This window comes from Vombatus ursinus, unplaced genomic scaffold (assembly GCF_900497805.2).
Source record: "Vombatus ursinus unplaced genomic scaffold, bare-nosed wombat genome assembly UNPS02014812.1, whole genome shotgun sequence".
Lineage (NCBI taxonomy): Eukaryota > Metazoa > Chordata > Mammalia > Diprotodontia > Vombatidae > Vombatus > Vombatus ursinus.
The window spans coordinates 54,526,494-54,539,157 of NW_020954590.1; the positions used below are offsets into that span (position 1 = coordinate 54,526,494).

The 12,664-nt window shown below is 36.4% G+C and overlaps 1 protein-coding gene across 5 annotated transcripts in view; it reads right to left on the reverse strand.

Moving 5' to 3' along the window:
* The window catches only part of LOC114053706 (zinc finger protein 521), a 343,123-nt gene that overhangs the window by 300,233 nt on the left and 30,226 nt on the right, over positions 1 to 12,664 (reverse strand). For 3 of the 5 annotated variants that reach the window (XM_027876836.1, XM_027876835.1, XM_027876834.1), the window contains one exon: positions 5,721 to 5,900. Coding sequence is in view for 4 of the 5 variants with exons in the window: in XM_027876835.1 (XP_027732636.1) it covers positions 5,721 to 5,900 (180 nt within the window). In the remaining variant the exon portion in view is untranslated. Of the gene's footprint in view, positions 1 to 5,720; positions 5,901 to 11,565; positions 11,623 to 12,664 lie in introns of all 5 variants that reach the window. The other 2 variants (XM_027876832.1, XM_027876833.1) reach the window with 1 other exon arrangement.

The following is a 12,664-nucleotide window of genomic DNA, read 5'->3' on the forward strand; positions in this document are numbered from 1 at the left end:
TGATTTCTAAGTAGAGACACCCTGTCTTTAATTTAATGTGACTGTATAAAAATGTTCTATTTTTGCTAGTTCTTTGGCAGTTGACTACAATTTTCAATCGACTACAATCTGCACAAAATATACAAGAATTTTTCTAACTGCAAAGAGCATATAATGTCATGCACTATACAAAAAGCAACCATATAGTGGCCTGAGTCATTATGTGCAAAGTTATAAAGTGTCTGGCTCATAGTATGCACTTACTATATGCTTGTTGACTGACTGAAGAAACAACTGCCTACAGTACCACTTGTTGATATAATTGTACTGTTACACATGCAATAAACCTCTTCATATCAATATTGGTCTGTTGTACCTGTCAACGTCCCCCATCAACAACATCTTTACAAGTGTAGTCATTGAGAGGGGCAGTCACTACTTTACAAAACAGCACGAATTCATTTCCACATTTAATACCTAGGCTTGTCACACTAACAATTTGAACGCATCTTTTCTGAATGACCAGATTTTTGCAACATAGAAAAAGAAAGGGAAAAAGACTCAAAAGAAACAATGTACAACATAACTAAATAAACGATTAGACATTTATCCTGGTAAGGGTAGCTTAGTTTTGATGATTTACAATGCTAGTTCACAGTCTGTTCTGTAAACATAATGAAGCCTTAGTATTCTCAGCCCTCACCATAGCACCCTGCTATTAAATCTTTGCTGAGAAGTGTGATGAGACCCTTCCAGCTTCCCATCCTCCTCACCCCCTACAAGGACTGGTAAGAAATGATAGGGTTTGTGGATTAGTAAAATGAGAGGTTCTCCATGCTTTTTCTTCTTTAAATATATATTTCAATAATGTGTCTTCTGAATCCAAAAACCCCTAAGCATCAGGGTGCTCATTTCTCTGCTTTCTTGGCCCTTCTGGTGCAAGAGAGCAAAGCTAGCAAAGAAATACAGGTGGTTTCCATCTACCTTTTTGAATAGTATCATTTTATTTCTACCATGTACCTTTCCCCCAAACCCCCTAAGCGATAATGACACAGATTTTATTTGCCCATGATGCAGAGGAGATCAGAGAAGTGCTGTATCATTAGCCCCAAGAAGAGCAGAACTCACCTGTGTGAATATCATCCCGTCCCTCCAAATCCAAAAGACCAATTTAGTTATTTTAATTCCAGTCTACCTCAAAAGATGCCTGTTCTTATGGACTCTTAGGGCTAGAAGGGACCTTATGGATCATCTAATCCAACTGCCACATTTTACAAAAAAGCAAAGTGAGGCATGGAATGGTTAGTGTAGCAAACATAGCTTGAACCTGGACTCAGGAGAGACCTAGATTTAATTCCTGCCTTGAATCTTTTCTAGTTGGGTGACTATGAGCAAGTCACTTAAAGTATGTAAAACTCAGTTTCCTCATCTATAAAATGGGGGAAAGGGAAAGGAGTAGTACTAGTGTCTACACCATGGTGTTTTTGTAAGCTTCAAAAAAGAGTCTCTTTTATTAAAGTGCTTTGCAAACCCTAAATTGCTATAAGTTAACTACTATTAGTGCCAAAAGTCACACCATATGTTAGTGACAGAGCTATGGCCCAGGTCTCCCATTTTCAGTCTACTGAGAGTCAGTGAGGTGGAATGATAGAAAGAACACTGGATTTTGAGTGAAACAACCTGAGTTTAAGCTATAAGTTGCTCTGACATAAGAGCAAGCCATGCAACCATAACATATCTTACTTTTCTTACCTGTAAAATGAGGCATTTGGATTAGATGATTTTGGGGATCCTTTCTAACTTGAATATTCCATAAGACCAAACTTCCCTTAAGTCAGGCCAGAGCTAAAATTGCCTATGAAGTTTGTAAGAACAAGGTAATAATTAACTAAGGTGATTCTCTGTTTACTCAACTGTAAAATGGGTGATTGTGAAGACAGTCCTGTTGTCAGGTACTATATAAATGTGAGATACCATTTCTACTGCTTCTCTACTTCTGACCAATTCCAGAACATATTACCCAGCCCCAGGTATTAAGTATCTAACTTACTGAGTACTAATAGGAGGATTCTAGGATCAGTTTGAAAACTAGGTTCATTCCAGAGCACATCAGGACTCCCTGGTGAACTCTAAACAGATCTGAATGCAATGACAACATCTGGCACTTCCAAGAGTCCTTCATGATGGAGATAATATGGAGCCAGGACCTGCTTCAGATTTGACCTGTTCTCCAATACCTGGACGGCTCCAGATCAACTCCTATATGCACTGCCAGAATTGAACAGAGCTCCAATGGAAGGGAAGGAAGGAAATAAGCATTTATTAAGTGCCTTTATAGTGGCTATTATGATGCCTATTTTACAGAGGAGGAAACTGAGGCACATAAAGGTTACGTGAAGTGTCCTGGGTCACAAAGCTAACAAGTGTCCGAGGCCAGATTTGAACATTTACTTTCTCTGAGCCTTAATCCCTCATGAAATGGGAATAGCAATATTTATTTGGCTCTGAGGATTGTTGTGCAAATCAAAAAGAATTAGTCCAATTCTAATTTCTGACTCCAGATCCACTGTGCCACCAGCTGCCTAGGTAGTCAACTGATGCAAAATATTCACCAGAATGGACTCTTTGAGTTATTGGCTTACTCTTAAGACTACCTGAGAGAGAAATGTTTATAAAGAGGGGCTCAATTCACCACTGGAAAAGAACACCCACAAAATAATAAAATGAGTAGAATTATACTAATATAATATTCTGGTTGAGTCCAGGAATATGTCTATAACAGAGCCATCCTGGAAACAAACATTAAGAATCATCAGACCAAAAACCATGCCTGAATTTTCTGACAGTCTGGAGAACAGCAACAGCTCAGACATCCCTTTCTTGCTATTTCCACACTAAAGTCACAACTAGAGTTAGTCAGGCCACTGATCAGAATGGCCCACTTTGCCAAAGTAATGTTCAGCAAAGAAGTTTCATGCCTTGTTCTGGCTGTGAAGAAAGAGGCATAAGAAAGGGTTATAAGGCAGACAGGGGAAATAAGAGAGTACATGGGAAGGAGTGAAGAAACATTAAGAGAACTTAAAAGTGAAAAGAAGTAGGGAGAGGGGAAACTAGGGGAATCTAGATAACAAGGACTGCAAATACATGGAAGACAACACAAAAAACAATGTGTCTGGTCTGTATACTAAAAGTAGCAAAGATGATTGTGAAAATCACAAAGAAGGAAAAATAAAAAGAGGCAAGCAGTAAAAAAAAAATCAGAAATGGAAAATGTAAAGAAAAGAAAAAACAAAATATGTTTCAGACGAGGCCACAAAGAGCACCTTAGTCAGTCAGAAGGAGTGAGGTTGAGGAAATCTAACTACCTACATAAAGCAAAATAGAAAATTGGAAAGGTCAAATCTTTCACCAAAAACATTTCAACCAAGGAGAAGAGTCATATTTCTTTAGCAATTGAAATGTTTCAGTAAGTGGTTTCAATCTTTCCCAAACATTTCTGGACTTAAACAAAGATTTCCCTTTGGCTGACAAAGGGTGACAGTATTTAGACCCTAGATGACGCTGCTTTCTTCAGATTCGGTTCCTCCTCTTCTGGTCTATTTCCATTCTCTACCCCTCCCCAAAGTTTTTATCTAGACCCAATCATTCTGCACAAGTGATAGACCAATGTCCATCAAATTCTGAACATCACTTCATCCTCATACATAAGATATTGAATTGTGTTCAACATAAGCATTCTTATGCAGAAGATGCTGCATTACACCTCAACTAAGGCAGTAATAAATAGCTTAATTTGTGAGGACTCTCAATCACTACCATCATCACAACTTCAGCATCCTGTTATGGCAAGGAGGTGCCTAGAGTAAAGGCTACTAAATAAATGAGAAATTAGCTATGACAGGTCACACCAAGCTGCAAAGGCTTTGAGTATGGGTCCAGGCTATCATTTGAGGGCCATTCCAGCTAAATTTGCAAGAAAACTGTCCAGGTGATGAACAGTTTTAGTCACAGCAAATCATAATAAAACCCATTCAGTCATTAGAGTGGTTTCAATCCATAATAGTAGAGAGAACACTAATAAAAATATATAGATATACATCTATATATATATGCATATATCCTAAAGAACCCATAAGAACAGCATAAAATCAAACATTTTAATGAATGATTCTCCATCATTCTTAGAAACTACATCTTCTGCATAAGCTAAGTCAGCACAAAAGTATTTAATAATTCAGCAATTACTGTTTTTAATCATTATACTCGTTTAGAGTACGGACCATATCTTATGCCCACAGGACCAAACACCTGTTTTGTACAGAGCAGACACTCAATAAAAACATTTTAAAGGATAATTAAGTGATCAAAGTAGTGATTTAGGGCTATCCTCTTAAATATAAAGTTAATATGATAGGAAGTTATTTTTTTCTGTAAGGTAGAATATTCTACCACAGCATTTCCTGGACAACTTTTCAGATTACTATGTCTTTAACAATAATTTAAGCAACTTCCCAAATACAGTAGGGAAAAAAAATAGATGTGAAATTGCGATATCTAGATTAGATTCTAACTGTGTGACCTTGGCTAAGTCACTTGACTTCTCTGAGACACATTTCCTCATAAAGGAAAAAAAGCAATATTATTTGGCTATCAGGATTGCTGTGAGAATCAATAAGACAATGTATGTAAAGTGTGGTGTAACCGTAAAGCATTATCTAGCTGTAAGCTGGACTTTATTTACCTGACCAAAGTAACTATTGAATTACTTTATTAGGACAAAATGTTTCACTAAAAATAGGATCTATAGAAGTGCATGATGCTTTCAGCAGGACCTTTTAAAAATATTACATGGTGTAACATGTATTCAATGATGTCAATGGAATAAATATGTATTGGCAATGTCTACAGTGTATTTATTGACTGTATCTGATGCCTGCTGCAGCCAAAGAGAAGCTTGGTACTTGAAAAAATCTATAATACTATCTGCCAGCTTCAAATATTAAAAGTAAAATGAAATGATTTAACATATCCCACCAATATCCACACAGTGAATTATTATGAGACTTTTCAGAAAGGAAACTTTAAAACACTAGAACAAGTACTGGGCTACAAGTGAGAAGGCCTAAATTTTAATACTGGCTCTGTTGCCAGATTGGGCAAATAAACATGTTACATGCTTTTGCCTCAACTCCCTCACATGTACAATGTGGATAAGGGTAATACTTTGCCTATTTATCTCACAATATTATTATGATGATAAAGTTAGAATTTATTAGAAAAGTTGACACCCATATAACTGGGGTATGCAGACTGAGAGCATTGCTAAAATGACAGCTATAGTACATACATTTCAGATGGCTTCAATTAGGCATAGCCGAAAAAAAGTATCTCATCATCAATTTCATTTATTGAGTGCCTTCTAGGTACCTAGGCACTTGGGATGCAAATATGAAAACAATAACAACAACATAATTTCTGTTTTCAAGATTATTGAAATACGGTTTGAACACAAGAACTTCAACTGTAAAACTCCCTACATGTACTCAAAGTCTAAAGACAAGTTTGCTCCAGAGTTTGCTACAAATGGGCATCTTATGCCCTAAATATCACTAGCCCTACCAAGGCATTCAAGTGTGGGAGTAAAACATCTCCAAAGGGGGGAAATATACAAAAGAATGAACAGGAAAAATCAGAAATAGAACAACAGAATAAGAAGACACGAAGTGATAAGTATTGTTTACCTGTCAGTTGACATTGATTAATCTTGTGTTCTGTGATATCGCTCAGCGACTCAAACACCTGGAGGCAGCTGTCACAGCTGTGCACAGCATCTTCCTCTAACTCCTCCCCATCTTCTGGCCTTTTCTTACAATCTAATGCATCTCCATCTTCTGTCTTGTCTTCTAATTTACAGTTGGGGTCTGAAAGGAAAGTAAGTCTGTGACTTTGGAGCATCAAAGACCAAATTTCTTTAAAATTGTATTGCTACCAAAAGGTCAGAAATGGCCTTTTCCTTGGATTTGTCACAGAACATGATCACTGCCTGTTTTGCTGCCAAATAAACAGAGGTGATATTCTTTCCTAAAGATTTTTTTTTCCTATTCTTGTTTTGGCAAGGTACCTTATTTTCACCACTACCATGCAGTCTTCCCACTTCCCCATTCAAACACCCCTTCCATACTCCATGTTTAATTTAGTAAAGTCTATCAGAGCTATAGAATGATACTGAGCACTTTTAAAAATACAAACATAAAGAAAAAGAATAAATCACCTTTAAAATTGAATAGTCTCCAATGAAAAGAAAAAACCAGCATGCTTAAGAATGAATTACTTTTCAGTTAAACATACTGTTTCACGGAAAATTACCAGAATTAGCCAAAAGCCTAGAATAAACTCAGCTAATTACCATAGGCATGAAATTGACCTTTACTCATAAACTGGTCAAAACACACAGTCACCCTATTATTTGCCAGACAGTGGTAGAAAAATAAACTCCACCATACAACAAAATGTACTTATATATACAAACTAGAATCTACATTTAGCAAAGTTTCTCTTGCTTTTGCTGTGCTAACAAAAAAAAAAAAAAAGGTCGGGGGAAGGGGGAAACGATGGTAGTAAAAAAAAAAAACTGTAGTAAATTGTAACCAGCTATCACTGTATTTGGAAATGTTAATGTTGGATTGGTTAAACATTTTTATAATCCATACCATTTTCATTTTCTCTGAAAAGTCAGTAATACAAACACACATCTGAATAATGAAGAAGAAACAATACTGGGTATATAACAGGTACTCAACATGTTGATGGAAGTCATTTTCTTTTCATAATGGAATATTATTCCCATCTATTTCCATGACACCACTTTCCCTTGCAGATGACTAATATGCAGAAAAACTTGTATTCATTTTTGCTAGGACATACAATTCAGTGATTTAACTATCCACAATTTTGCTTTTTTCTTTTATTACCACTCTCCAAAGTTATAAACAAATAGTGTTTCAGAATTAAGTACAAGCTAAGTAGTAATTGTATTTACATTTTTTGAGAGAGTTACAGTATATTTATTTAAATAAGAAATCAAGCAATATTATAAAGAATGTGCATGGTTCAAGTTTATTTTTAGTCAAACCTAGATTTTTTTCCACAATTTGATTATGAGATTATTGGTAAGTTCTCATCAAACATTCACAAAAATCTCAATAAATCCTCTTACAAAATATTGTTGTGGAGAAGTCGATGCAATCTCATCACAACCCCCTTTACCCTGAAAACGATACCTCCAGCTGCCTTGTCTTTAATGCAATGCCACTCGTCACACTGAGTTTCATGTAAAGCCCTCCCATTTTTCCTGCAGCTGTTGCAAACTCCTTTTCTCTAACTGCAATAAATAGCAGCCAGACCACCACTCCCCAAATGATTCACACATGTCTAAAATCCACCTATGTATCAATAAGAATAAAATTTTAACATTCAAGAATCTTTTGGATCATGAAAACTGATAAGAGTTTACCTCAAAGAAAATACAGTATGAAAAACAAAAGCACTTTATTTTTTAAACTGAATTAGTCGAGTTAATTATTTAGGTGGAGTTGCTATTTGAAAGGTATTATTCAAATCATTTACCTGTTGTCTGTATCAAAATGAAGAAACAACTAGAGGGTATTTTCAATTTGTTTTAATACAGTACGTGACATAATACTGTATGTAAATGTTAGAATAAGCAATGATTACTTCATGATGATAAAGAAGAAGGGGAGCAGGTAGAGAGGAAAAATCCTGTAGAAATAACTTTCTTGAGGCAAAAACATACTAAATGCCTTCAAATTGTAAAAGCTGCCACCTGTACTTTTACTTTCCAGAGGTGATTCTATGTTGTCTGCCTAATGGAGGTGCCCCATACTCATTTCTGATATTTCATCTGGAATTTCAGAAGCTATAAACAGGCAAACTTCCCAAGTTCCTCTACAGGCTTTAACCAAATGCTTTAAAATACTGCCAGGCTAGAGAGCAATTCAGGAAAAGAAATAACTATCTTAACTATTGCAGCCTGACCCCAGCACCTTTTAACATTTTTTGGAAGGCAGCATGTGTACACACTGCATACACGAGTTGTTTAGCTTGAACTCCCAGATTCATCTCATAAAACTGACAGCACTCAGGGAAATATGGGTGCTGAGTCTGAATTTTAACATGTGTATTTAAATGCTACACATAAAGTTTACAGACTTGTTTGTTTTAAAATAAGGATAGAGTCTGACTGCTGTATCAGGACAGGAAAAAAAAAAGCAGAAATCCTCATATTTCTTATTCAAGAATATTAACACTTGAAAAGAATCCAATCACACCCACTGTATAAATACAAAACAAATGAATCAAAACATGTGACATTGGATGCACTGGCCCTAAAGAATTCCTCTGGTCAACCCTTCTTATAGAGTGTCCAGTTATTAAAATTAGGGGCATTTTAAGAGTAATAAGAAATGTTTGGGTTTTTTTGTTTGTTTGTTTGTTTTTTGTTTTTTTGCTTCCACTTCTACGTTTACAGATATAACCCTACAGGGACCTAAGTCAGTCAAGCTTATTCACTTCTGCTGCAACTTTAGAATGCATGCTCCAGCCAACTGCCGAATTTGTTTTTAGGTCAACACTTAAGTGGGACCCTCTGGGAGATGGGTTCGATTATAGCCTATGATGCCTTGATGTAATGAGTTCTTGAAGTCTCAGCCACTTTCTTGGTAACTGGATTTATACATCCTTCGTTTTCATAAAGACTCTCGCATGTATGTTCAAAATATCTTTAGGATTTGTTTGCTTGGGGCTTTTCCCCCCTCTGTCACTATCATTTGGAAAGATTTGGGGCAATTTTAAATGACAATCAACCTCCTTTCCCAGAGGTAGCTACACTTCAGTAATTGCACAGAGCCTTCATTATGTAGTTTTTATAAAGCCCTTTGAGATCTTAACATAAAAAGTATTTTATTACTATGCTATCCATCCTAATTGGCTTTCTCTTTCCTTCTTTCAGCCTTACTGACTGTATGTTTAACCCTAACCCCTCACTCCATGTCCACTCTATTCATTGCATCAAATTTATTTACGCTTTCAAATGTTACTCCTTCTACATCTAAAACTAGTGAATGCCTCCTGTCCTCCAGTTCTTGCCTACTACAAACACTGCCACAGACATGGGGCACAGCCTACCATCCCTCTGTCCCAATCATCTACCACAAACACTGCCAAAGACCACCACAGGGGAGGTAACATACACATAAAACTCATCTTTCACCTCTTCCTTTCTGACCTATCTGCAAAGATTCAAGGAATAATTAGCCAAAATACAAAAGAGGCCTGATTTTGGAACAGAAGTAAATTCAGCTGTGAACACAGTAAAAAATGAATGGCTTCTTCTGTTACTGACCATTTTAGCATAATTTATAAATGGAAATTAAAAAGAGGTATGATTTTCCCATTACTGTATTCTGGTAGGTGGGATTTTCCCTCTTCTTCTCCTTCTCCTTTTCCTTTTTTTTCCTCCTCCTCCTCCTCCACATAAGAGATGTTATTGCTGTTAACTTGGTCTAATAAAACCACAACTTTGGGGAAAATGAAAAATTGCCCTGGCTTAAAAGAGTTGGAGGCAATAAACCCATGGACTTCAATTAATTTCAAGTGTGGGATCAGTTTAAGGCCGAGTAGCAGAAATTCTATTCTGTCCATGTAAAAATGAGGTTTCACCACATTTACTTTTTATAACCTATATAAAAGTCAAGTAAAAGTAATGAATATCTAAAAGCCATCTCAGTGGACTGGCAAAGACTATCTGTATTCCTGAAACTCATCTTACATATTTCTCTCTGTGCAACAAGGATCCATGCCTGATCAGAGCTAAAATGTCAAACTACTGAGAAAACAGCCCAATTTCTAATCCATTTCACTGCCTTGTAATGGACCTCCTTCCAAGCCACTTTCGCATGGAAAAGCACTGGCCAAAGAAAGGAAAACTTAAGAGATCATGTGGTTATAATTATTACCAGGCAAGGAATATTTCTGCAGCTCAGTGGTAAAGTAAAACTCTGTCGCTCTCTGCTCCCAATAGTGTCCATCGCAAAACAACTGCCTCATTAAATCTCTGCAGTAAGATTAATATGCCGTAGCTGCACTACATTTATAACTTGGTACTCTATAAAAAGCACATTTAATGGTAAGAGCCAGAGCTTAGATACAAAGTATTACTATAAAAACTTCTGGCAACATGTACACAGGGCAGGCCTTCTCTGCCCCTTGCAGAAGACAGAAAGGAGGTTATTCCTGGTTAATTCCAATCATCAGCCCCTACCTAAAATCCAGAATCAGTTTTTATAACGGTGGAAGAACTTGAGATAGAGGGAGTGATGTAAATATGTGAAGGTAAGAAGACTACTTTGTAACAAAAACTGGCAAGAGATGAATGAACTAAAATACACAGACTTAGACACACGTGCAATGTTAAAACTGGACCATTTCCTAAGTCGATTCTATAGTCATAGCCAGCTTTTCACCAAATTAAACAACCATGGCATTTATTAATGCTCAACCTTGAATCAACTAATACCGTTGGAACAGGTCCAGAGAACTGCCAATAAAAAGTACACAGAATATTCTGCTTAAAAGCAAACCTTCGGTTAAGTCTCCGTGAATTCCTGAAGAGCAAGTTAACGACCTAACTGTGAAAAACATAAAGACTTAAGGAAATGTATTCACAATGTCTTGTGTTAGAAATAAAACATTTTTCTCAAATTAAAATATATTATTTTATTATGAAAAACTGATGAAATATTGAAGCGAATCCAATCATATCCACTGCATAAAGACTAAACAAACAAATCAAAACATTTGAAATTGGATGCCTAAGCACGCTTTGGTCAGCCTTTCTTTCTTACAGAATGTCTAGTTATTAAAATATGTTCCACATGTTGTGATACTGATGGATGTTTATTCTTATCCTTGTATTATATTTTAAAAATCATTACAATCTAGCACTGAGCACATAGTAGGAACTCAAAAAATGTGTGCTAAATCAATGAATTATACATATATGGGAAAATTCCCTTTGTTACTACCAGAAATAGATAGCACATTGACAATCCTTTCATCCATGAGTACTTCACACCAAGCTATAACTCTTTCTGCCCAGAGTATGCTTTTAAAGGTCCACATTTGTACAAGGGTCTAGTCTTATAATTTTTGCTGGCATATTTAGAATTCCCTTGCCTAAAAACCAAACTAATCTGTTGCCTATTTAAATCAGACCTTCCCCTTTAAGGGTTTTCAAATGTATTTTGCTGGTCTTACTTTAACATGTTAGAAAAATAAGGAAAAACATATCACCTTAAAGCTTCGAAAAAATAACAATTTCCCTTTCAGGAAAGCACTAGCAATCTTGGTACCCTGAAATTGATGTGTGGAATTATTCATTTTTCCTTTGTTGGCTCCAGAAATACATTTGAGGTTGAATCCCCATAAGATAAAAACACACTTAGGGAACATAAATTGCACACTATTATAAAATGGCAAGCAGGTACTAATGAAGGAATGCAGCATTACCAGACTGTGTGGCCGTCTGTCCTACACCTTCCTGATGGTCCTCTGCCTCATTTTCTTCTACTGTCAAGAAAAGGTAAACAAACAAAACAAAACAAAATAAAACAAAGATGTTAGGTGGGGTAGCTGAAATGAACATCATTGATCTTCGGACCTCGGCCCTGAAGGTCAGTTATGGCCACCCAGCATATATGATGACCAGTTATTAAAAGCATTAAGACTTTTCTCTATCCTACTGAAACCAAACAGTTGATGTGAAGAAAAGATGCGTGTATTAACGAAGAAAAACACCTAGGGAAAGTTTTCTGTCTAACCATATCATTATGTTCTAGACATCACGTTGCTGCTTTAAGAAATTTTTTCATGAATTTCTCTTCTTTCACTACGTCCTTAGTCTTTCTAGATTGCAAGACACCATTATTGTCAGTCACCAACAGTCAGACACTATGCTAAGGGCTAGAGATAGAAAGGCAACAACAACATATAATCCATGCTTTCGAGCAGAATACATTCTAATAGAGGAGACAACATGTCATATTTAGCTACATATGAGTAGTATAGAGATTATATGAAAGTAATCTGAAAGGGGAAGGAATCAAAAGCTATGAGAACTAGAAAAGGCTTCCTATAGAAGGTGGGATTTAGGCTGAGTTTTGAAGGAAGTCAGGGAAACTTGGAGATTGAAGAGAAGGAGAAGAGCATTCCAGGCATGAGACCTGAGTCAGTGCAAAGGCATGGAAAAGAAACAGGGAGTATTATGTGCAAGGAACCGCAAATATGCATTCTCCAAGCTGGATTGTAGAATGCATGGAGATGAGTAAGGTTGAAAAGGTCAGAAGGGACACTGGCAATGAAGAGATTTAAATGCCAAACAGATGAGTTTATAATTGATACTAGAGAGAACCACTGGAGTTCCTGGAGCTGAGGGGTATAATATATGCTTTTAGAAAAAAATAACACTGCCAGCAAGTGGAAGATAGTAGAGTGTAGAAAGATATGAGGCAGGGAAACCAGTGAACCAAACTACATGAAGTTTAAATTTTCTGTGGGGATTTTTTCATCCTAAAGGTGCATCACAGTGTTTGAAGACCAAGAAGGAAAG